This window comes from Panthera uncia, chromosome E3 (assembly GCF_023721935.1).
Source record: "Panthera uncia isolate 11264 chromosome E3, Puncia_PCG_1.0, whole genome shotgun sequence".
Taxonomy (NCBI): domain Eukaryota; kingdom Metazoa; phylum Chordata; class Mammalia; order Carnivora; family Felidae; genus Panthera; species Panthera uncia.
This window is the reverse complement of record NC_064815.1, coordinates 33,149,386-33,170,495: the sequence shown is the minus strand read 5'-3', so window position 1 is coordinate 33,170,495 and position 21,110 is coordinate 33,149,386. Positions and strand designations below refer to the sequence as shown.

The following is a 21,110-nucleotide window of genomic DNA, read 5'->3' as shown; positions in this document are numbered from 1 at the left end:
GAGTGCGGGCAGTGCTGGGCAGGGGCTCTGGGTGAGCTGCCGGGAACCCACGCCCCTTCGGCCTTCTCTGCCTTGGCCACACCCTCTCTCCGCCAGAGGTCGGGAAAGGCGGTGAGCCCCACTCCCTGCTGGACACCAGGGCCTGGGGCAATGATGCTTCCAGCCCAGGGCATAGCTCACCTCCGCCCTAAAGGCCAAGGTCACAGATCTCGAGCTTTGGAGATCGTGCGTGGGGCCCGCACCTGAGTGAAGCTGGCACAGACTCGCTCTGTGCCCGGCAACTGTCCCTGGAGCCGGGCCAGGAAGCAGCTTAAATGCCCATCTCTGAGGGTCCAGGCCAGCCCAGGGAGGGTCAGCGCCTGCTCAAGGCCACAGACACGTCCACGCTGGCACAGAACTGGATGCCGGCCACGACCTCCAGGCCGCCCGGGAGCCCGTGGCGCACAGGAGAGGGAGCCAGGCCACGTGGTCAGTTTCTTTATTGAGACCGCTCAGACCCCACAGACAGGGTGGCCCAGGTCCCCACCCCCACGGTGCCGGCCCTGTCCGGGTCAAGGGCGAGGGTCCTGCGTCCCCACCAGGCAGCTCACTCAGGGATTTTGCTTCTGCCCTTCAGGGACCAGATCCTGGACAAGCGGAACTTGGGGTTCTTCCTCTGGTCCCCGCTGCTTCTGTGGAGGTCTGGGGGGGGGGACGGACACTGAGGACACTGCCCCTGCTGAGAACGCCCTTCCCTCCCACCCACCAGAGCCCTCCCCGGGCCCCCGGAGCCGGTAGGAAGCCGGCCCCCCCCCCCCCCCCCCTGGGGACCCCCCCCCCCCCCCCCATTTTGCCCCCCCCCCCCCCCCCCCCCCCCCCGGCACCGGCCACGCCCCTCGCCCCGACCACAGGATCAGGAGCTGCCGGTTGGGGCTCCTCCGAGCGATGGGAAGCTTGCTCCCTTGGGGTGAGCCTTTCTGTCCTCAGGCCGCATCTGCCAGATGGGGCCTGGCACCCACCCCACGGGAGGCCCGGCTCCTACCGCTCCCACAGTTACCCAGATTCTGGATCATGTTCTGAAGCACCTCGTCCTCCTCTTGCTCTCTGAAACGGGGGCGGTGTGGCAGTGAGGGCGGCGGGCCTCTGTCGGACTCACGCCTGAGTCTTGAGCCCACCTGACACCTGCATCAGCTGCTCTCCCCGCCCCCTCGGCCGACCCTCTCGGGGTCCAGACCCTCGTCCGTGCCATGGGGACAGAAGGGCCCTAGGAGGACCTGGGGGCAAGCTCATAGAGGGACGCGTCTTAAGAACCTCGGCCCCCTGACTCTGCGTGGCCTCGGCAGGCCCCTCATTTACACATGGGGACAGAAACGCCCCGTCGGGATGGTCACGAAGCTGGCGGCCCAGCGCAGCACCAGGAGACACAGGTGGCTGTGTGTATTTAGTAAAAAAAAAGTGTAAATTTCTCTCCTCTGTTGCACGGGTCACACTGCAAGTGCCCAGTAGCCACCTGTGGCTGCCACGGTGAGCCAGTCGCGGCATAGAACGTTTCCGTCCTTGCGAAACTCCGTCAGCAGGCGCTGACCCCCGAGGGTCAGGGAACACGGGGCTCGAGGGGCTTTGTCGGGGAGAACCTCTGAGTCGGGCTGCCTAGGCTGGGTCTGCCTTTGGGCTCAGCGCCCCCGCCTGAGGGACGCACACGGCGGGGTCTTGGACCTTCCTGCCAATGGGGCGGGGGGGAGGTTCCGAGCATGAGGTGGCTAGTCCAGACCTGGCACGGAGGAGCCAGGGTTCTAGCGCCCATCACCTGGGCCCCAAGACCCCGCCCTCACCTGAGCCGGTCCTCCTCCAGGACGTCCACAATGCTGCTGCGGTCATCCACCGTATTCACGTACTGGCTTAGCAGATCCTGCTCCCGCTGCCGGTCTTGGGAGGACTTCAGACTCTCTGCAGGGACAGCCTGCCTTCAGCGGCAGCCCTGCTGTCCCAACCTGCTCAGGGACACACTGTCCCCACTCCTCAGGGTCAGGCTCCTCCACTGGAGGTGGGGGGAGGGTCTTGGGAGCAACTGGACAGAGCCTGCCCTTCTGCAGTGAACTCCTGGCAGTGCTGGATGGACGGATGGATGGACGGACCAGTGAGTCGACGACGGATGGATGGATGGATGGACAGATGAGTGGATGGATGGGTGGACGAGTGGAGGGATGAGTGGAAGAACGACCAGATCAGAGACCTGGCGCTGCTTGCCCCATCCCACGGCAAGGAAAGGCAGAGTCGGGACCGCCGGGACCCGAGTCCCTGCCCCGGGCCCTCGGCCACGCCATCCACAAAACCGACAGGCCACGCTAGTCTGGGCTGTGTGCGCCTACATATTAGCTCACTTAGTCGCTGCGGCTGAGGGAGGTGGAGGCTAGTGTCCCCACTTTGCAAGCACGGAGGGGTCGAGTGCCCCGGCCAAGGACACACAGCCAGGCGTGGGGGAGCACAGGCTCGACCCCGGGCTCCAGAATGTGTGCCATAACCACAACCCATGAGCCTCCCCAAGGGGTGGCCACCCAGGCAGCCCGCTGGAGGGGCCTGGGAATGCCACGTCCGTGCCCGCGGCCAGGACTGAGCGCCACCCCTGGCGGGCCGGGCTCCCGGTGGTGGGCGGGACGCACCGGGCTTGGCCATCAGCCGACGGAGCTCCCCCTCCAGGTCCAGCTGCTGCTCTGCCAGGCGCTGGTCCTTGGCCCTGCCGAGGGGACACAGGCGTGAGGCCCGCCCCGCCTGGCCGGCCGCCCCGCGGCCTGAGCCCAGCCTGCACCCGGAGGCGGCGGCCACGTCGGGGAGGGCCCTTCGGGCAAGGACCCCTCACTTGTACATCAGCTCCGACTCCTGCCTCAGCAGCAGCTGCTTATCGTGAATGAGCTGGAACCAGTCGACCATGAGCGCGTCCTCCGAGGCATCTGGGGAGGGGGGCAGGGACGGGTCAGGCCGGGCACGCGGGAGGGGGCTGGCCCGGCCCGGGGCGGCGTGCACGTGGCTCACCCCCCTCGGCCGCACGCAGACGCTTCTCCAGCTCCACGCCCTTGAGTTCCAGGGCGTCCAGCTGCCTGGCAATGTTCTGCATCTGTCTCTGGATCTCCTCGGGCACGTAGTCAGGGTGCAGCTGGGGACAGAGGGGTGCTGAGGGGCGGTCGGAGAGGCCGGGCCGTGCACCTTACCCACCTGCACCCTGGCCCACTCACCTTGCTGGCGCCGGTCACTGCCTTGCCAGGTAGGGTGGGGGCGCCGGCCGAGCTCACGGGCCTCCCTGGAGAGGGCAAGACGAGTCTCCTTCCTGGACCTGGGGGCGCCAGGCCCAACGCGACCCAGATCCCGCCTGCCCGGGATGCCCCCGCCCCACCCAGCAGGCCGTGAGAAGTGCACCGCGCCCGACCTCGGTCCCCACCCGCCCCCGGGGTCAGCAGCCGGACACCCCATCCGGCGAGCTGCCGAGAGCGAAAGCCCCATCATCGCCAGGCCAGTCGGGTGCCGGGAGGAGCCGGGGCCTCTGTCCGGTGGGCGATGGCAGGGAAGTGCTGGGGGCTGGGTCCCAGGTCCCGTAGGCTCCCGGCCGCCCCTCCCGCCTGCATTGCTCAGAGCTGCAGGCGTGCCCCAGGCTGCTGCCTTCCCTCCGTCCTGGGCCCCGTGGGCTCGTCACCCTGCAAACCCCACCAGACGCTCCCTCCTCAGATGAGCCCCTTCCTCTGCATCCCAGATAGCATGGGGGCCGGTGTCTCGGGGCTGACCTGGTGCGTCCTGAGCAGGGGGCTTCTCTTTCTCCTTCTTCCAGCTCCCGGCTGCGGCTTCCTGCTCCCGGGGCTCAGGACAAAGCCAGTCTCCAGAAACGTCCAGGCTGGCAGGGACAGCCAGCTTCCTGCGGTGGGTTGGGGTCGGGGCCGGGGACAGGGAGGGGGATGCGGCTGCCCGAGGGCAGGGGACAGGGTCACGTGTCGAGCCAGCAGGTTCGTCGCCCTCCCCCCTGCCGCTTCCCCAACCCGGGGCCCCACAGGCCAACATGGGGTCAGTCCTCACAGCCCCGTGCCCACGTCCACACAGGGAGGGAGGTCTGTACCCTCGACAGCACAGGGGCAGATGAGCCCAGGGGACTGGAGACCCGCTCAAGGTCACACAGGAAGAAGTGTGGGGGCTGGATGTGGATCCAGGGGCAGCTGAGTGTGCGGGAACAGCCACGCTTACACGTGTGCAAGTGTAAAGGCACGCATAGGCCGCCACCCCCACACCAGCTCCTCGGGCACCCCGGGGCCGGGTCCCCGCCCAGTATTACCTGAGAGGCCGGGCCCAGGGCTCGCTGCGCCCCGTGTCCTCTCAGGCCCAAGAGGGGCCGGGGGGGTGTGGACGTGCCCCGCAGAGCTCCCAGGGACCTTCCCGGGTGCCTCGCCCGCCCTAGGCTCTCCCAGGACCCGTGGCTCCTTCGACTCCGGACGCCTAGACAGAGGGCAGGGGGTCAGCCAAGGGGGGCACGGGCCGTCCCCCACACCCCCACGCTGGAGGCCAGGAAGGAGCTCCAAGCACACGCACCCGACCGGCTGTGAACCCCCAGAACACAGGTGCGTGTTCACACACGCACCCAGCTCTGTGGGTGGAAGCACGTGCTCAGCTGATGCGCCCCGGAACCCAGACACCCGCCCTGGGGCAGGTCCCCAAGTGTGCTGCCTGCCCTTGGGCATCGTACTACGCGGGGGGGGGCGACCACTCTGTACGGTGACCCTGGACCGGCGCGTCCGGCCCCCGGGGTGGGCGCGTGTGACTGTCTGGCCGGGGTACCCGTGGCCTCGCTCAAGGAAGGCTGCGGCAGCCTCTCCCTTCCCCGTCCTAACCGAGCCCCTTCCCCGCTCCGGGCTCAGGCCTGGTGGGCACCCACCAGCCCATGGCTGTCATCCCCCTGCCCACCCTCCCAACCTTCCAGCTACATGAAGGGAATGCAGGCCGGTGTGACGGCCCCCACCTCGCTCGGGCTGCTGCAAACTGGCGTCTGCTACGGGAGAGAGGTCCGGGCAGCTGTGCACAGACCCCTCCCACGGGTGCCTCAGTCGGTCCATGTGCCATTATTTACCTGCAGGCGTCTGCTGACGTGTGCCAGGCCCGGTGCTAGCCCTGGGCGACAGGCCACCGCTCAGGCCCCACCCACCCCTCACCTCTCAGCAGGGTTTTTCTTCTCCACAGGCTTCAGGCGGGCCCTCCATCCTGCCGGCCCGTCCTCCTGGCCTTCCTGGGGGCTGGCACTGGGGCCTAGGTGAGGGCAGGGACACAGGTCATGGGCGGGGGGGGGGGGGGGTTCCGGGGAAGGGGGGGTCTGCTGGGAAAGGCTGGATCTCCCCGCCTCCACCTGCCTGCAGCCGTCCCCTCTCAGGTGGACACAGAGCAGCTCGGCCCACGGGAAGGAGTCCGGCTGGGAATCGGGCTCAGGACTTCAAGCCTGACCACCTGTGCTGTGTGTGCTCAGGGGAATCGCTCCCCTCTCTGAGCCTCAACTTCCCCTGCTTCCAAATGGGTGAGGGTGTGGCCAGGTGAGGCCCGCGGATGCCGAGTGAGCTGTGCGTCTGCCGGGCATGTGGCTAAGCCGTGATAGCCCGTCGGCAGGCCCCCTTGGCTCAGAACGGAGTGGCTTTCATGATGGGGGCTCAGCCAAAGGAGCGAGCTCGGCAAAACCCTCTGCGCGGGGTGCTCTCTGAGCCCGGCTCACTGCTCAGCACTAAGAGACGTCCAGGCGCCCGGAAGAGAGCCACCTCTGTATTTCCGCAAAAAAGCGTGAGGAGCAGCCCAGGAAGGTGAGGCCATGAAACGAGATGCGGTCCAAGGGGGCTCCGGGCTCCAGGCGGGGCCCCGTGTCCAGGGGGCCTCGGGACCCGCAGAGCACAGGGCACCATCGTCGGAACAGGGCAGGAAGGAAAGACATACTCGGGAACCGTGGATGTAGAGCCTCGTGGGAGGCGGTGACCCCGTGGCCGGGGCAGAGCAGGAGCACGGTAGCTGCCTGCCCGCCCACACCGTCACTGGGGACACGGCGCTGTCGGGCTGGGACGGCGGGGCGGGTGAGCGGTGGCCGTCTGGCCGCGCCACGCCGAGGGGCGTCTGCCACCGCTAACCTGGAGTGAGGCGGACCCGGGAGAGAGCGAGGGCCGGCGGCCGCTGTGGAGCGGCGTGAGCGACGGGGACACGGAGCGGGAGCCTGGGCGCCAGGCCAGAAGCCGGCAGATCTCCGGGGAGCGCAGTGGCAGACCCGGGCTCCCCCACCCCAGCCCGCATCGGGGGAGCTCTTACCCTTTGCCAGTGGGACCTCCGGCTTCAGCCTGGAGCCAGCACCCGCCTTGCCAGCCCCCGAGGATACAGGCGAGCTCTGGGGTGGCGGGGAAGCCTGCGAGGTGGTGCCTCTGCTTAGGGGGGCTGGTGGCTCAGTCCTCGCAGGGGGATTAAGGGCTTGGGGAGATGCCAGCGGTGACAGCTTGGCCGCTGGACTTGCTCGTGGCCCTTCCGTTCTGGTATAGGATTTCAGAGCAGGGGAGGTGACTGGGGAGGGCCTACAGGTGAGAGAGGAGGCATCAGGCACAGGTGGATCCAGGAGCCCTTCCAACCATGCCTCCCAGGCAGAAGCCCCTCAGCCTCCCCTGGCAGCTGGTTCCTAATGCCCACCCTCCTGAGGGAGATAGCCCCTCCGAGGGACAGGCCAAGGGCACCCACTTCTGACACAGCTGTATAGCGGCACCTGATTTTACCTTCCTGTTTAATTTCGGCATCGGCTGAGATTAAAATACCCCAAAACACACCCCTCGTGGGGCGTGGGATAGCCCCCCCAGGCCCCCCCTTCCATCTACCTGCCTAGAGGCACCTGGGGCTCACTGTGGGCGCCCTGCCCAGAGCCGTGGACCAGCCGGGCCTGCCTAGCCCCACCCTCAGCAACACGCTCGAGGCCTCCACAGGGCTGCCTGTCACTGGGCGGCCCTGCATCCCCTGGGGCACACCTGCGTGCAGGGAGCAGGGCTGCGGGCACCGAGCAGGGCCCAGGGCGGCAAGCTGGGCGCCTCCTCCAGCCAGGGCCGCTGCTCTGTGCCCTGTTCTCCCTCTGAAGCCACTTTCTCTCCCTGCTGCTCTCTGGGCCCAGGGCAGCCAGGAGGAGGGGGTCCCCCACGCAGAGCCCTCACACGGCCAAGCAGCCTTGGCCCCCAGGTGCTCGGACATCCCCCGGCCTGCAGCAGGGGGGCAGGCTCACCCTCCCTGGGCACCCCCAGCTGATCCAGAGGGGCCAGAATGCTCCCCCCAAAACAAGGGTCAGCACAAGGCGGCGGGCACAGCGGTAGCAGCCAGCCTGGCACGTGATCCCCTCACTCACTAGGCCACCGTCGTGTGGTGAGTGGCGCCCCCCCAAATTCAGGTCTACTCGGAAGGCCAGAGTGTGGCCTCATTTGGAAATAGAACCTTTGCAGATGGAATCAAGTTTAGATGAGGTCATCCTGGATTAGAGTGGGGGTGTCCTCATAAGAGACAGAGAAGTAGAAGATGGACACAGAGGGAAGAAGGCCAGGTGACCCTGGAGGCCAGGAGGGAGCGTGTGCCCACAGGCCGGGAACCGGGGCCACCGGGAGCTGGAAGAGGCGGCAGGACCCCCCCCCCCCCCCCCCCCCCCCCCCGCTGGCCCTCGTGGGGAACGCCCACCTGGAGTTCAGCCTTCGGGCCTCAGGAACTGGGAGAGAACGGTTTTGTGTTGCTTTAGCCCCCAGCGTGTGGTGTGTGTCCCAGCAGCCTCGGGAAACTACCGCAGGGACCGTCTGACCCGTCAGAGGCTGCTGTGTCCGGTGTGCGACACGGGCGGGGGTGCTGAGCTCCGCCGAGGCCAGACTCGACACCGGGACCACTCACGAGCACTCACGGCCTCTGGCTCCCCATCGGGGGTCCTCAGGTGGGGCTCAGGATGTGCCAGGTGGCGGCCCCCAAGAGTGTGTCCGGCACGCCCCCCCTCCTGCCGACCACCAGGCACTTTGGGTCCCATCTCATTTTCCCCATTTCCCAGCTGAGGAAACTGAGGCTGGGGAACACAGCCCCACAGTCAGTCCTACAGCCAGGCCAGGCCTGGAACCCTCCTTGGCTGCCCCCGCCCCTGCCCCCACCCACCTGCCAGGCTCCTGAGCGCCGGTGTCCCTGAGCCCCGGCAGGGTCTTCTGCAGGAAGCTCAGTGCCTGTTCCCTGCCGCCGTCCCCAGAAGGCACATCCGCGGGAGCTGGGGCCCTGCCAGCTGGGCTGGGGGCAGCTGCGGGCATCTGGAAGAAACTCTCCCGGGCCTGCTGTGTCCTGGAGGCCGATGGGGTCCAGTCCGGGGTGTCTGCCGGGACCGGAGACACTGGGCCCAACCTGAGCTTGGTCTGGGGGGCTGCCCCTTGGGGGGTCACCCGGCCTTGCGGCGTGGCTGGGCGAGAGTCTGGGGCACTTGGGGTCGCGGCAGGGTGGGGGCCGACTGCTGCCCTGTCCTGTCCCGGCGACGACCACCCTCTCGGGGAACTGTTGGCCACGGGCACGTTGGCTTTGCCACCCGGCGGGCCCGCCGAGGACCCGGCTGGGCTCCCTGCGTGGACGTGGGAGGAGGCGGTGGCCCGAGGCTCAGTCGTAGCGGGGGCGACACCTTTGGGAGTTGAGTTGCCCACCACAGGCTCGCAGGCCGCCGGCCTGGCCTTTGTCCCCGTGTCTCTGTGCCCATTTGCTTCTTGGGCCTTCCATGGGGCTCTGGGCGGCTTGGAGTCCGAGGCGACAGCCCTGGGCTGTCGGGGGGCCACGCGCTGCAACGTGGGGCTTGCAGAGGTGGCTTCGGGGTGGTGGCTGGGACACACGAAGACGCCGGGCTCGGCGGTGGCCCTGTAGGCCCCCAAGGGCAGCGTGTTGGAGCACTGCTTACACCTGGTGCAGGGCAGAGGAGGACCCGTGAGCAGGCTCCGGGCCGGCGTGCACTTCTCCGTCACACACTGTGCCGGGAGCGCACGCTCATCCAGCGGACACCCCTCCTCACGCACAGCGACCGTTCTGAGTCACAGACTCCGCGAGGATCCTGCTGGGGGCTCAGAAAGCCAGGAGGCATCTGTGCCTGTCGGCACACAGGGGCTCACAAACGTGCACGTATGTACGTTCACGCACAGGTGCAGTCGCACACACGCGTGCAAACGTGCACAAATGTACACGCGCACACGCGGCCCGGCACACACGCGTGCTCACAAATGTGCGCGTGTACACACGTGCACGTGCACGTGCACAGGCCCTACCTGAAGCAGTTCCGGTGGTAGAGCCTCCCGTCAGCCATGTGTCGTTGCACGAGGTGCACGTGTTTGCCACAGACGCCACAGGTGCTGCTGATGGAGCTGCCCGCCGAGGCCTGGCCCTTGGGGGGGGGGGGGGGGGGGGGGGGGGGGGGGGGCAGCTGACATGTCTGAGCCCCCGGCCCAGGCCAGCGTAGGTCGCGTGCCCCAGCCCTCCCTCCCGACAGCTGCCTCATCCGCGGCAAGAAGATCCCGCTGCTTGGACCAGAGGTCTGAGGCCCCGAGGGTAGCTGCCTGCCAGGCGCAGCCAGGATGGCCCATGCCCAGGCCGGCTGGACTCCCAAGTGCAAGGTCTGCAGCCCGGCCCAAGGAGAGGGGCTTTGGGGCCTGACCTCGAGGGTCTGGGGGAACAGGAGACAGATTCGGGCCCTCCTGCTGCTCCGCCCGCCCCCCCCCAGCAATCTTAAGGCTGCGGCCGCCGGCTGCTCCAGTCCCTTGGACAGCAGGGGGCGCCCAACCACAGCATGTCACTCGTCCTCCGTCCCCACCTCTGAAAGTGGGGGCACCTTAAAGCGCTGGACAGGCAGGAAGGACACACCCAGGGCTCTTTCCTGACCCACCTGGGAGGCCAGAAACGGCTTAGGAACCAGAAAGTTCTGGGTTCAAGTTTCCAGCCCTGCTCAGAGCAGACCTAGACCTTCCTGGGCCTCAGTTGACCTATCTGTACAACGGGGATCATATCCCGACCACACAGGATTGAAGGAGCTCGTGGAGTCAATCCCGGTGGGTTCCTGATAAACAGCAGCTAAGGCCGTGCCAGGGACCCAAGGGTCCCCCATCCCAGGTGCCCAGGGTGGAGAGGCCACACTCAGTCCCAAGAGCCAGAAGGAAGGCAGGGCCGGGGTGCTTACAGTCTTCCGCAGGGGGCCCTCTGAGCTCCCATCCTTCCACTGGGTGGCGGGCTTTGTGCTGGCTGGAGACGGTGGCCGGCCCTGGGCTGGGGTGGGTGAGGGTCTGGCCAGCTGGGGCAGGGCCTTCTTCCCAGACGGTTCCTCGTCGGAGCCCGACGGGGGCCGCTTAATACCGGCCATGCCCCCAACTGGCACAAGACACAGAGGGTCAGGCTCTGAAGTCATCTGGGCCCACCCCGGCTCTGGGTGCCCTGCAGATGCCAGTGCCCAACACGGGGCCCGGAGCCGGGGGTGTCGGGAGGGGCAGCTCCTGCTGTTCTGGGGGCCTGGGAGGGGCAGCCCCAGCAACCACAAGTGCACATTCCCAGCAGGGTCCTGGCCTCACCCGGGCCCCTCCCTCTGGCTCTGAGAGCCCTGATCTGGGTCGGGAGAAATGGGACTTTTCTGTTTCTGCACAAAGTGGAAATATCAAGGCGGGGCTGGTCCTGTGCCCAGAGTTGTTCTGGGGATTTCTAAGGCTGGATGAGGAATGTGGGGGGAGGGCAGTGGCTGAGCTTCAGGGTGCATAAAGCAGCTGGAATCAATTCCCTTGGGCCCGGCCATGACCCTGCCCGGAGGACCCACCCGGCCAGGGTTAGCTTGGTGTCTGTAAGGCCAAATGTGGGGGGTTGGGGGGGGCGCGGTGAGGGCCTCTGGAGTCAGGCCCGGGAGCCCACCCTGGGGTCCGCCAAGCCGCCTGAGGCAAGATTTGTGGGCATAGGCTTCAGGGGTGCAGATGGGCAAACCGAGGCCCAGAGGGGAAGGACAGGCAGGATCTGGGTTCATGCGTTCAGTGGACAAGTGGGTGTGGGGCCGGGGACACCTGGACCCTTGCTCAACCCTTGCAGCAGCACGATGGGGGGCCGTGCTCCCCTGAGGGGAAGCATGGGGATCATGGGGGGCCCCACATGTGCGGCACCAGAGGGGTGCCAGAACAGACTGGCTTCCCGCTTCCCGCCCCCCCGCCGGGCAGTGCTGGGGGCCGGTGCTGAGCTGGCAGAGGAGGCCTCCAGCCCCGACTCACTAGGGGAGCGTCCATGGAAGTAGTTGTAGTACTGTGACACATAGGTCAGGATGCTCAGCCGGTCGGGCACCTTCAGGGCCACCATGTCCTCAGCGTCCAGCAGGGCCGGGATGCCCAACTGCTCCTCGGCCACACGGAAGGCCTTGGGTGGGAGTGGGAGTAGTCAGCACGGGTGGGCTGGGAGACATCCCCCCCTCCCTCTCAGCCAGGCCACCAAGCTCCTCCCGGAAGGAGACCAGAAACCCCGTCAGGCCCAGAAAGCTCTGGGTTCGAAGTTCAAGGTCTGCTCAGACATGACCTCCCTGAGCCTCAGTTTACCGGTCTGTACAATGGGGATCATAGTGCGACCACACAGGACTGAAGTTGCTGGGGAGTGGGTCTCAGCCTTGGCCAGCCTGGCATCTCCTGCCTGTAGACGCCCATCCCTCACCTGACAACCCTCAAGTCCCCATCTGGACCCTTCCCCTAAACTGCTGTGACGCCCTTGCAAAGTCTGAGGGTGACACCTGGGTCTTTAGATGTCCGAAACGGGGCTCCTGAGCCCTCCCAGACCTAAGCCCGCCCAGCGGTGATGTCCCTCCACACTCAGGTCAAAGACCTCCAATCTCCTTTGACTCCCCTTCAAAATACACCCCAAATCTGACTCCTCCTGCTGCCACCAGCGTCTTCTCACCACCCACCCCACTGTCAACATAGACCCTGCAGACCCCGAGCGCAGCCAGCACAGCAGCCCCCAGGGAGGAAGCCAAGTGCTTCCCTTGCCCTGCTCCGGCCACACCCCCTCTCGGTTCGGGCCACGCCCTCAGTCTTCCAGCCACACCCCCACTCTTCCCACCACACCCCCCTCTGCTGTGGCCACGCCCCCACCCTGTTCCGGCCGCACCCCCTCCTCCTGCTCCGGTCACGCCCTCACCGTCCTGGGCACGCCCTCACTCCGTTCCAGCCAAACACCCCACTATGTTCCGGTCACGCCCCCACTCTGTTCTGGCCACACCCCTCTGCTCTGGCCACGCCCCACACTGTTCTGGCCACGCCCCTCCGTTCCAGCCACACCCCCACTCTGTTCCAGCCAGGCCCCACTCTACTGGCCTACTGGCCGCACCCTGCTCTGCTCTGGCCAAGCACCGACTATGTTCCGGCCACACCCCCACTCTGTTCTGGTCACGCCCCCACTCCGTTATGGCCACACCCCTCTGCTCTGGCCACGCCCCACACTGTTATGGACACGCCCCCTCCATTCCAGCCACACCCCCACTCTGTTCCGGTCACGCCCCCATTCTGGCCGCCCCCTCCCCCGCCCTTTACTCCTCCTAGCCAAGTGCCCTCCTGCCTAGAGCCCTGGCCCCTGGCAGTACCCCCACCAGGCCCGCCCCTCCTCCAAGAGTCCACAGGGCCCACTGTCACTGCAGAGGCCTGCCCTGCCCCACTCATGAAGACCACGGCGGCATACACCTCCACTCCGTTGTCCCCACGTGTTCACTCCCGCACACGCGCGCTAGTGCCCCAGCACAACTTTCTGTCACGATGGACCAGCTCTCTTTCAAGCTGTCCAATGGGAATGTTTGAAGTGTGGACAGTGCTGCCGAGAAATTAAAGTTGTCATCTTATTTCTTCTTAATTCAGTTAAACTTAAATTGAAATCGTCCACCAGCGAGCAGGGACTGCATGGGACACGCAGCTTTGACCTGCAGGGCTCCGACCGTCACCCCCGCTGGAAAGCCAGCTCTGGACCCGCGGCCGCAGGGCGTGCGTCTGCCTGCCCCTCTGGGCGTCAGCCCATCGAGATAATGGGGCTAATTCTGCAGCAAAGAAACTGAGGCGAGGACAGGGCAGGGCCTGGCCAGCCAGCAGAGAGCGGCGACAGGCAGTATGCTTGAGACCCTGGCGGCCAGTCTGACAGTCCAGCTCAGGGCGGTTGGTCCCCACAGGGTGGGGAAGGGCCAAGCCAAGGGCCCCATCCTCCCAGAGCCACATCTGGACCCCGCTCAGCTACTCGCAACCCCTTCCTTCCCCGGCAGGAAAAAGGGGGCCGGGAGGGCCTGGGCATCAGACTGGAGGCTATTTCTGAGGTTGGGGTCACCCGGCTCAGGACCGGCTGCGGAACTCGGCAGCGCGCCTCCGGTCTTCATGTGCTCATCTGCCCTGGCAGCAACTACCACAGCTGCCCCCGGAGGTGCCCGAGGGTGATCCACGGGACCTGGGTGCCGGCACAGGGCAGGCCCACCAAGCCAGCTTTGAGTCAGGAACAGGGGGCACTCACCAGTTTGTTGTTCTCATAAATGTTTTCCTTCCTGAGAGCATCAAAGTTTCTGGAAGACAAAAATATAGGTGTCCAAAGCAGTTCAGAGGTGATCCTGCTGAAATAGGGAAACCGAGGCCAGGAGCGGCAGCTGGGAAGGAGTGAGGCCACACAGCAGCCACGAATGGGCTCGCTGGCCCAGCCTGGATAGTGGGACTTCCTGGAGAGGCCAAGAGCAAAGCCAACATTCAGACACTCAGGCAAGCCCTGCACCAGGGCCAGGCTGGCCCAGGACTCGGTGCCCACACCCACACGGGCACATCTCAGTCCACTGCACCCCTGCAGGGTCGCTCAGAGCAGAAAACACAGCCAGGCCCAGCAGGAGCTCAGCCGGATGCAAGCTGACGTTTCCGGGAGGGCCGTTCAAATACCCATCTGTCTGTCCTCTCTGCCGTCTGTGGGGTCCTCAATGGCAGTTCTGCCCCTTCAGTGTGCACTGGATTGTTCGGGAAGCCCTGTGGTGTGGGGAAGGGCTCGGGCTGAAATCTGCATCCCAACTCAGCCAGGCTGCACCGTCGGACCCTGGGGGAGCCCTCTCCTCTCTCAGGCCGCGGTGCCCATCTGAGAGGGGGACAGCAGCTTCTGACCACAGGCTGGGGGGGCCCGGCTGTAGCAGGTCCCAACAGAGCAGGGCCAGGGCCCCGGGCCACGTGGCAGGAACGGGACGGGGCTGCCGTTGGCCCACCTCCCTCCTAGGAGGACCCCCCCTGCCGGCCTCCAGCCCCACGTCCATCACCCTGGCTGGCTTTGGGGAAACCTCACTGTTTCCGTTTGGACCACCTCCCAGGTAACGTGTTCCAGATGCTAAGACCACCCCGTGAGCACAGAGGGTGCTTTTGTGCAAGGACAAGATGGCGGGCAGCTCTATCTCCAGATAGACATGGCCAGAGGGGGTGGGCATGGCAGCCTCCTGCTTCATCATCGAGGCCACATGAGCACTTCACCCTGGGTCTGTCCCACCAGTGTCCATGGCGCGTGGAGTGGCCCGTCTCCATGCATCGCCCCAAGGGGTTCTTGGCAGGCCCCGGCCTCCAATCTCAGTGGCTTCCCACCCTCCCCCACCCCATCCCTTTGAAAGTTCAATCTCTTTTCCAGACCTGCCCCGGGTCACTGACCCAAACGGCCGTGTCTCAGCAAGATGCCCCTGTGGCAGGAGGGCAGGGTCACAAGCTCTGTTTTGTCTCCAAACATGCAGGAGAAGGAGGTCCCCTGCCCCCTGCATCTGCCTTGGGGAGGGGGCTGCAGTGGCTGCATCCGGCAGATGTCGTGGGGGCCCTCTGTTCCCCCGGACCCTGAGTGAGCATCTCAGCACTCCAGGTAGGTCCCGGTGCCCACAATAGTGGTGCCAGCCCCCGCTGAGCAGGTCAAGGGGGTGCGGGTCTGAAGCTGCAGAAAGAATTGCCTTCCCACTCAAGTTCAAGGGCCACCACCCTCAGGACCCTGTCCCAGCCGCTTCCCTGGGCCCTCAAGGCCTCCACAGTGGGGCTGGACCACCCTGGCCAGTCTCATGGCTTTCACACCCCTCCTGAACCAAGCTCTCTACGGAGGGTCCTGCCCTCCCAGCCTCCCAAGCTTGGCTCACGCTGTTCTGGGAGGCTGGAACACACTTTCCCTGCCTGACACACCCCACCGGGGTCCCTCCCTACAGGCACCCTGCAGGTCCCTGAGTGGACACTTCTCTGCCTCTGGCTGGCGGCCCCATGAGCTCACATCCCCCGCAGCATGGGGTTCAGCCGGCATCGCCTTTGTCCCTGAGGCTGCCTGGCCTGGAGCTCTGGGGCCGGCGCGCTGGCAGAAATCTCTGGACTGAGCTGCCTTGCAAACCCCTTCAGAGAGAGCCAAGTAGAGACCACGCCCATCCCTCTCAGGAAGCCCGGTGTGACCAGCTTTCCGCCATGGGGGGGGGGGTGCGGGGAGGACTCTTGTTGAGAAGGGCTGAACCGTGCCCCCCACCCAAAATGATCTGTTGGAGTCTTCATCCCCAGAACCTCAAAATGTGACCTTCTTTGGAAGCAGGGTCTTCTTTATAGACAGAATCCAGTTAAAATGAGGTCAGGAGGGTGGGCCCTATCCAAAATGGCTGGCGTCCTTATAAAAAGGGAAATCAGGACACAGACACGCACAAAGGGGAGACAATGGCCGTCCATAGCCAAGGGGGAGAGGCCTAGAGCCTCAGGAGGAGGCTGCCCTCGGGCACCTGACTCAGCCTCCTAGGGCAGGCCTGACAGACAGACAGCCCACCTTTGGCCAACCCTCCGGAAGGCGGCCAATCTGTGTGCAAGGCCTTGTTGGACCAGCATGCACGAGCTTCGCCCTCGCTGGCCCTTGGCGAGGCGGCTGCGGCCCAGGGCACTCCCCAAGTTAGATCATGTTTGAGTCAAACTCCTGTAATTTGAATTCAGGTTCTTTCTGGTAAAACTCCAAGGTACCTGCATACAGCTGGTGCACTATAAATGCTCTCTGATGAATGAGTTCTTCCAATGCTTGCCAAACGAGGGGACTTTTGAGGCGTCTATTCTTTCAATGTGAGCCAGTGAACGCACCCATTGGGTCTGTGTGGGCGTCGTGTAAACGCTGACCTGTCGGCCGTGTGCCAGGTGCCAGCATGCGTCCAGCCCTGGCCTGGCCTGGCGTGGCCCAGAGAGCTGAGGCACGGGCCCTCCCCTGGCCACGTCTGACCAACACTGTTGACCTCACACTGCTGAGACAGCCAGCCTCCGGCCCCCGGGCTTTTGGGGCCCTTGGGAATGTGTACCCCCTTCCAAATTCCTGGAGAGCTGACCTCACGCTGTTTATTTCCTGGAACAAAACGCAACCACGTGGGGGGTAGGCGCTGGGCTGGGAAGGTGCCTTTTCCAGGCACCCTCAGCACATCTGGAATTAATCCCAGTGGGAAGGGGAGCGGACAGGAAGAGGGGAGACACATCTCAGAGATGCGTCTGTCTCCACAGAGATGGAGAGGGACAGAGACAAGACAGAAGCCACACGGCAGTGGGGAGGGAGACGCTGGGCACACAGACCTTGCGGTAGAGTGCACAGCCCGGGGAGACATGGGACGTGACGAGGTACCAAGGCCCCAGGGAGAAAGTCTGGGGTGGGTGCAGGGCCCAGGCCCCGCCCTCCTTGCACCTAGTGGGCAAGTGAGACACCTCAGCCTCACTGCCAGGCTGGAGCAAACCCTGACCCCCAACCTTGGCCCAGGGCAGGGCCCATCAGAGAGAGTCAGCCCTGGGGCTTCTGCGGTGGCCTGAGTGGGGCGTCACAGGGTGCCCGCAGCCCCTGCTGTGTCCATTCTGGAGAGTCTGGCCGGAAGGCGGTGGCGGGGGCCCGGGAAGCAGGCCCTCAGGCTGGGGAACAGAAGGCCTCTGTCCCCAGGAGGCTTTCTGCTGGCCAAGAGGCCGGCGTGGGAGGAGAGGCCAGCCCGGCCGCCTGGGCCCAGCCCACCCTCCACTCCGGGCCAGGAAGAGAAACAGTGGTGTCTCCGAGCATCTGCGTGGGGGGCCTCTCCTGACTCCGGGCTGCATGTGGTTCTCAGGGAGCCCTGCCATGGCCAGGGGCAGAGCCCCCAGCCCCTGCTGTGCTCCAGCCCTGAAACCTAACATCGGCCTCCCAGGCTGGAGGGACCTGGAGAAAGACCAGGTGCCCCTCCCCATGGGCCTGAGGGTCTGGGAGGCCCAGCGACTGTGCAGCAGGAAACCCCCCCCCCCCCGCCCCCACCGGCCTTGTTGACACACTGGCCTGGTCTGTCCGCTCCCCCTATAGACGGCCCAGGAGGAGGAGCCCACGGAAGCCCTGTGCCTGCTGCCCGGAAGGGCTCCTGCCCCTCCTCCCTGGCGGGAGCTGCCACCCCTGCCTCCTGCCTGTCCCCTGAAGCCCTCAGCCCCCTCTGGTCAGCCCAGAAGGGGCAGGAGCCCAGCCCTTACAGGTTTTCTGCCCCGAGGTGGGAAGGGGGCTGTTTGTCCCGGGCAGCTCCTGCGCTCACCTGCCTGCTGGGCAGAGGTCGGCATAGCCAGGGAAACAGACCCGAGGGCAGAGCAGCGGGCTCCCTTGAGGCCGATATGAGAGACCCCAGGGGCCCGGGCTGGTGCTGCCCGGCTAACTCCCAGTGGGGCCTCGCTGGGTGGGCCCACCCCCCAACCCATGCTCGCCTCCTGGTGTCCCCGCGGGGCCACCACAGGTCACACGTGCCTCCCGGAGCAGGGCCGCACGATCTCATGGGCGGAGGCAGAAGCAGAAGCGGACTTAGCGTCAGCATAGCACAATCGCCACCTGTCTGGCTGGGCGCCCGGCTCCTTCACAGCTGCTCCCGAGGAGGCCGCAGGGAGGAAGCAGCTTCTGTGCAGCAGGAAGGCTGGACATGAGGCGCAGGGAAGGACTTCCTGGCGGCAAAGTCAGCTGCCGCCGGAGGGTCTCCGAAGGATGGGGAGCATGGGGGTGGGGGGTCGCCCCCAGTCCGGCCCTGGAGGCGACCCTGGGAGGGCGGCACCCGGCACCTCTTCTTTACTGCTACCCCCCTGCCTGCACCCCCGGCCTCCTCCCCTCCCTCCTGCACACAGGGACCTGCAGGACCCCCACCTTGCCAGGACACCTGCCAAACTCTTACTGTATCTGCAGAGTCCCAAGTGCAAGCCCTCAACCGTAATAGCTCTGTCTGTACCAACTCTGTGCTCCTACCCACCACACACCTGTCGTGCCAGATACAGTTCCAGGCGCTGAGGATAAGCAGGGAACAAAAAAGACGTCCCACCCTCCTGGAACTAAAAGCCCAGTGGGGACAGATGGACATTGACCAAGGCAGCAGTAACTGAGATTACCAGACGCCCTCAATGCCACTCCCTGAGGCAGGGGCCAAGTCCACCGTATTCAGTATGCAGTGCAGGGTACAGAGCAGAAACTCATTAACGGTTAAATGAACAGTTATATGACGCCTGCCTGTGCCAGCGTGGTACACACCCACGTGCACGAGCCTGTGCTCATGCTCAGGCAGTGCATGCTGGGACAGGCTCAAGTGCCCCGCGCGCGCGTGCGCACACACACACACACACACACACACACACACATACACATACACACACGGGCCTCCGAACCAGCACTGCTAGAAGCAGACAGAAGCTCCAGGGGCTCCGAAAAGCCCCAACTCTCCAGTTATACCTGTGATGTGGTCCCAAGGCTCCCGGCCAGCAGACGGCCGTACCTTACTTCCCTACAATTGCAGACTTGTGCGGACCTCCAGGCTGCCTGGGCTCAGTCCCCAGCCAGCCTCACCAGGGACCTGCCCGCACCCGGGGGGGGGGGGGGGGGGGGCTCGGCCTGTCCACCTCCTCTCCTGGTCCCATCCCCAGCCCACCTCCCCATCAAAGCTCAGCGTAGGGTGTTCACTGCCCAACGTCTTCTGCCTCCAGGCACATCCCTGGGCAGGGGGCACACACTGCTGCCCAAGTACCACATGGGGCGACTCCCCATGAAGCTCCACAAATGTCTTTCACAACCTTGGGCAGGAGGAGGAAATACGTGCAGGCCTCTTTCTCAAGACTAGCTTCCCGGTAGAGTGCCTGGGACTACAGGTTATAGCTGGGTGAGGGGGAGGAGCCCCAAGTGCCAGCCTTGGCTCTGCAGATGTGCTCTGAGACCTGAACAAGGGTGTCTCGTCTCTGGGCCTCAGTTTCCCTATCTGTACAGAGAGAGGCCTCACTGAGGAGCTGCCTCTGGCCCCTCGCAACCCTGAGACCTCCCTGGCAAACGCGCACCCCGAGCCACCCCTGGAACCAGCCACGACTTCTCAGAATGCTTTTAAACATTTGTTTCCAGGAGGCAGGTGGCTTTCTGAGGACAGCTGTGTCTCAGCAAGCCAGGTCCCAGCAGCCCAGCCGGAGCGTTTGCTGAGTGAATAACTGGTGGAGTGGGTCCCAGGTGGGGACAAGGTCCAGCAGCAACAAGTGCCAGCCACCACTCCAAGACCCTCCCTGGGGAGTCGCCCTAGTCCTCTCCCCTGCCCACGTGCCTTGGTTCCGGGGGATGGGAGCTCAGCCCCCATCTCATACCCTGTCACCCTGGGGTGCCCCGGCAGGCCTGCCGGCAAGACCCGGGGAAGTCTGGGGCTTCCAGCTCTGCGTCGGCCCCTCCCCCACGGCGCCCCTGGGCTGCATTCGCAAAGGTGCCTGGACCTGCTGGGGCAGGGTCAAGGGCATAGCGCCCTTGAAGCTCCGAGTAACCCACTCCCTGATGCGGTGAGTGGTCCCTGGGGCGGCAGGGCTCTCAGGCGGCGCAGAAGGGTAGCCCCGCCGGCCCTTTCCCAGGGAGACGCGCGGGGAGGAGTGGCTGTGGCCGGAGTCCGGACGCCGGCCTGACTCACGGACTGACTAAGTCAGCGGGGGCGGCCGGCAGGGCTGGCTCCGGCCCAGCTCCGCTTGGTGGACGGGCGAACTGAGGCCACCGGGCGGGTCATGCCCGCAGGACCCCGCTCCGCGCGCCCTCCCCCACCCGCGCTCCCCGGCGCCAGCAGCCTGGGGCTCAGCTTCCCCGCCCGAGGTGCACTCACAGGAGGTCGGGCCGGTGGCGGTGCAGGATGGCGCAGAAGGCCAGGCCGTCGCGGAACGACGTGGTCATGTTGGTGATGCTCACGTCGCGGTAGCCCTCGCACTGCTGCCGGCACCACTGCTGCAGCGCCTTGATGGCGGCCATGCGGGCAGCGCGCGCGCCCCGGCGGCCCGGGGCTCCAACCGCGCCTCCCGGAGCCGCGGACCGACGCCCGCGCCGACCGGCCGGACCGCCGACCTCGCCGCCGACCCCCGGCTCCGACCCGCCGCCCGAGCCCGGCCCCGGCCCCGGGCCCCGAGCCTGGAGACGAAGAGGAGCCGCGGCCGCGCGACCGGCGGGAGTGCAGCCCGAGCCAGCCCCCGGCAGGCCCCGCCCCACCCCGCCGGCCCCGCCCCCAGCCCCCTGCCCCGGCGAGACCCCGCCCCCGAGGCCCGCCTCCAAGGGCCACGGCCCCGCCCCCTGCAGGCCCCGCCCCACCCAGTCCCGAGCGCAGACAACGGCCTCGAGCCGGCCACGCCCCCTCCAGGGCCCGCCCCGCGAGGTCCCGCCCCCGCCCGGAGCCACGCCCACCCGCCTTCCCGCCCCTGTCCCGGGGTCCTGGCCTCCAGGGCTCCCGGGCGGCGTCGGACTTTCTTTTCAACCCCACACACCCCCACCCCCCGCCGCCCGCCCTCGTGGAGAAGTGCAGGACAAAGCCCCTCTACAGACGGGGAAACTGAGGCTAATAAACGGTGGGGCGGTCTGGCCAGTCTTCGGCCCTGGGCACCCCTGGCCTCCCGGGAGGGCGCCCCCACCCCAGCGCGGGAGGTCCCCTCGCGTTTCTGGGCTTCCAGAGGACTTTTCCTCCTGGGTGCTCCTGCTGGCGGGGGTCCAGGCGAAGCCCGGCCTCTCGGTTTCCAGAACGCAGCTGAGGCTGGTAAAGGGGCGCGTGCCCGCGAGGCCAGCTGGCGGGGGCGGGGCGGGGCGGGCTGTCCCCCACAAGTCTGCCCCCTGGGGCCTGTCCACCGGGCTGTTCCGGGGCTCCACGCCCCTCGGGG

General features: G+C 66.3%; 1 protein-coding gene across 1 annotated transcript; it reads right to left on the bottom strand.

The window, feature by feature from the left end:
* Positions 1-434: 434 nt before the first annotated feature.
* Positions 435-20,424, bottom strand: MICALL2 (MICAL like 2). Its single transcript, XM_049639001.1, has 17 exons — positions 20,075-20,424; positions 13,498-13,546; positions 11,238-11,379; positions 10,175-10,362; positions 9,270-9,385; positions 8,134-8,910; positions 6,289-6,545; positions 5,163-5,256; positions 4,292-4,452; positions 3,753-3,926; positions 3,210-3,274; positions 3,010-3,130; positions 2,837-2,927; positions 2,640-2,713; positions 1,812-1,926; positions 1,037-1,083; positions 435-681 (listed from the first exon to the last, which is right to left on the bottom strand). Exons 1-17 carry the CDS (start codon positions 20,215-20,217, stop codon positions 587-589), a joined length of 2,709 nt encoding a protein of 902 aa, XP_049494958.1. The 5' UTR covers positions 20,218-20,424; the 3' UTR covers positions 435-586.
* Between the last annotated feature and the right edge of the window lie 686 nt (positions 20,425-21,110).

Coding starts and splice junctions, on each gene's coding strand:
- MICALL2 (XM_049639001.1), bottom strand. CDS start 20,217: ATGGCCGCCATCAAGGCGCTGCAGCAGTGGTGCCGGCAGCAGTGCGAG. Junction 1,927..2,639: donor TCGGCTGATGGCCAAGCCCG/GTGCGTCCCGCC, acceptor CTGTCCCTGCAG/AGAGTCTGAAGTCCTCCCAA. Junction 682..1,036: donor GAACATGATCCAGAATCTGG/GTAACTGTGGGA, acceptor CCCCCCCCCCAG/ACCTCCACAGAAGCAGCGGG.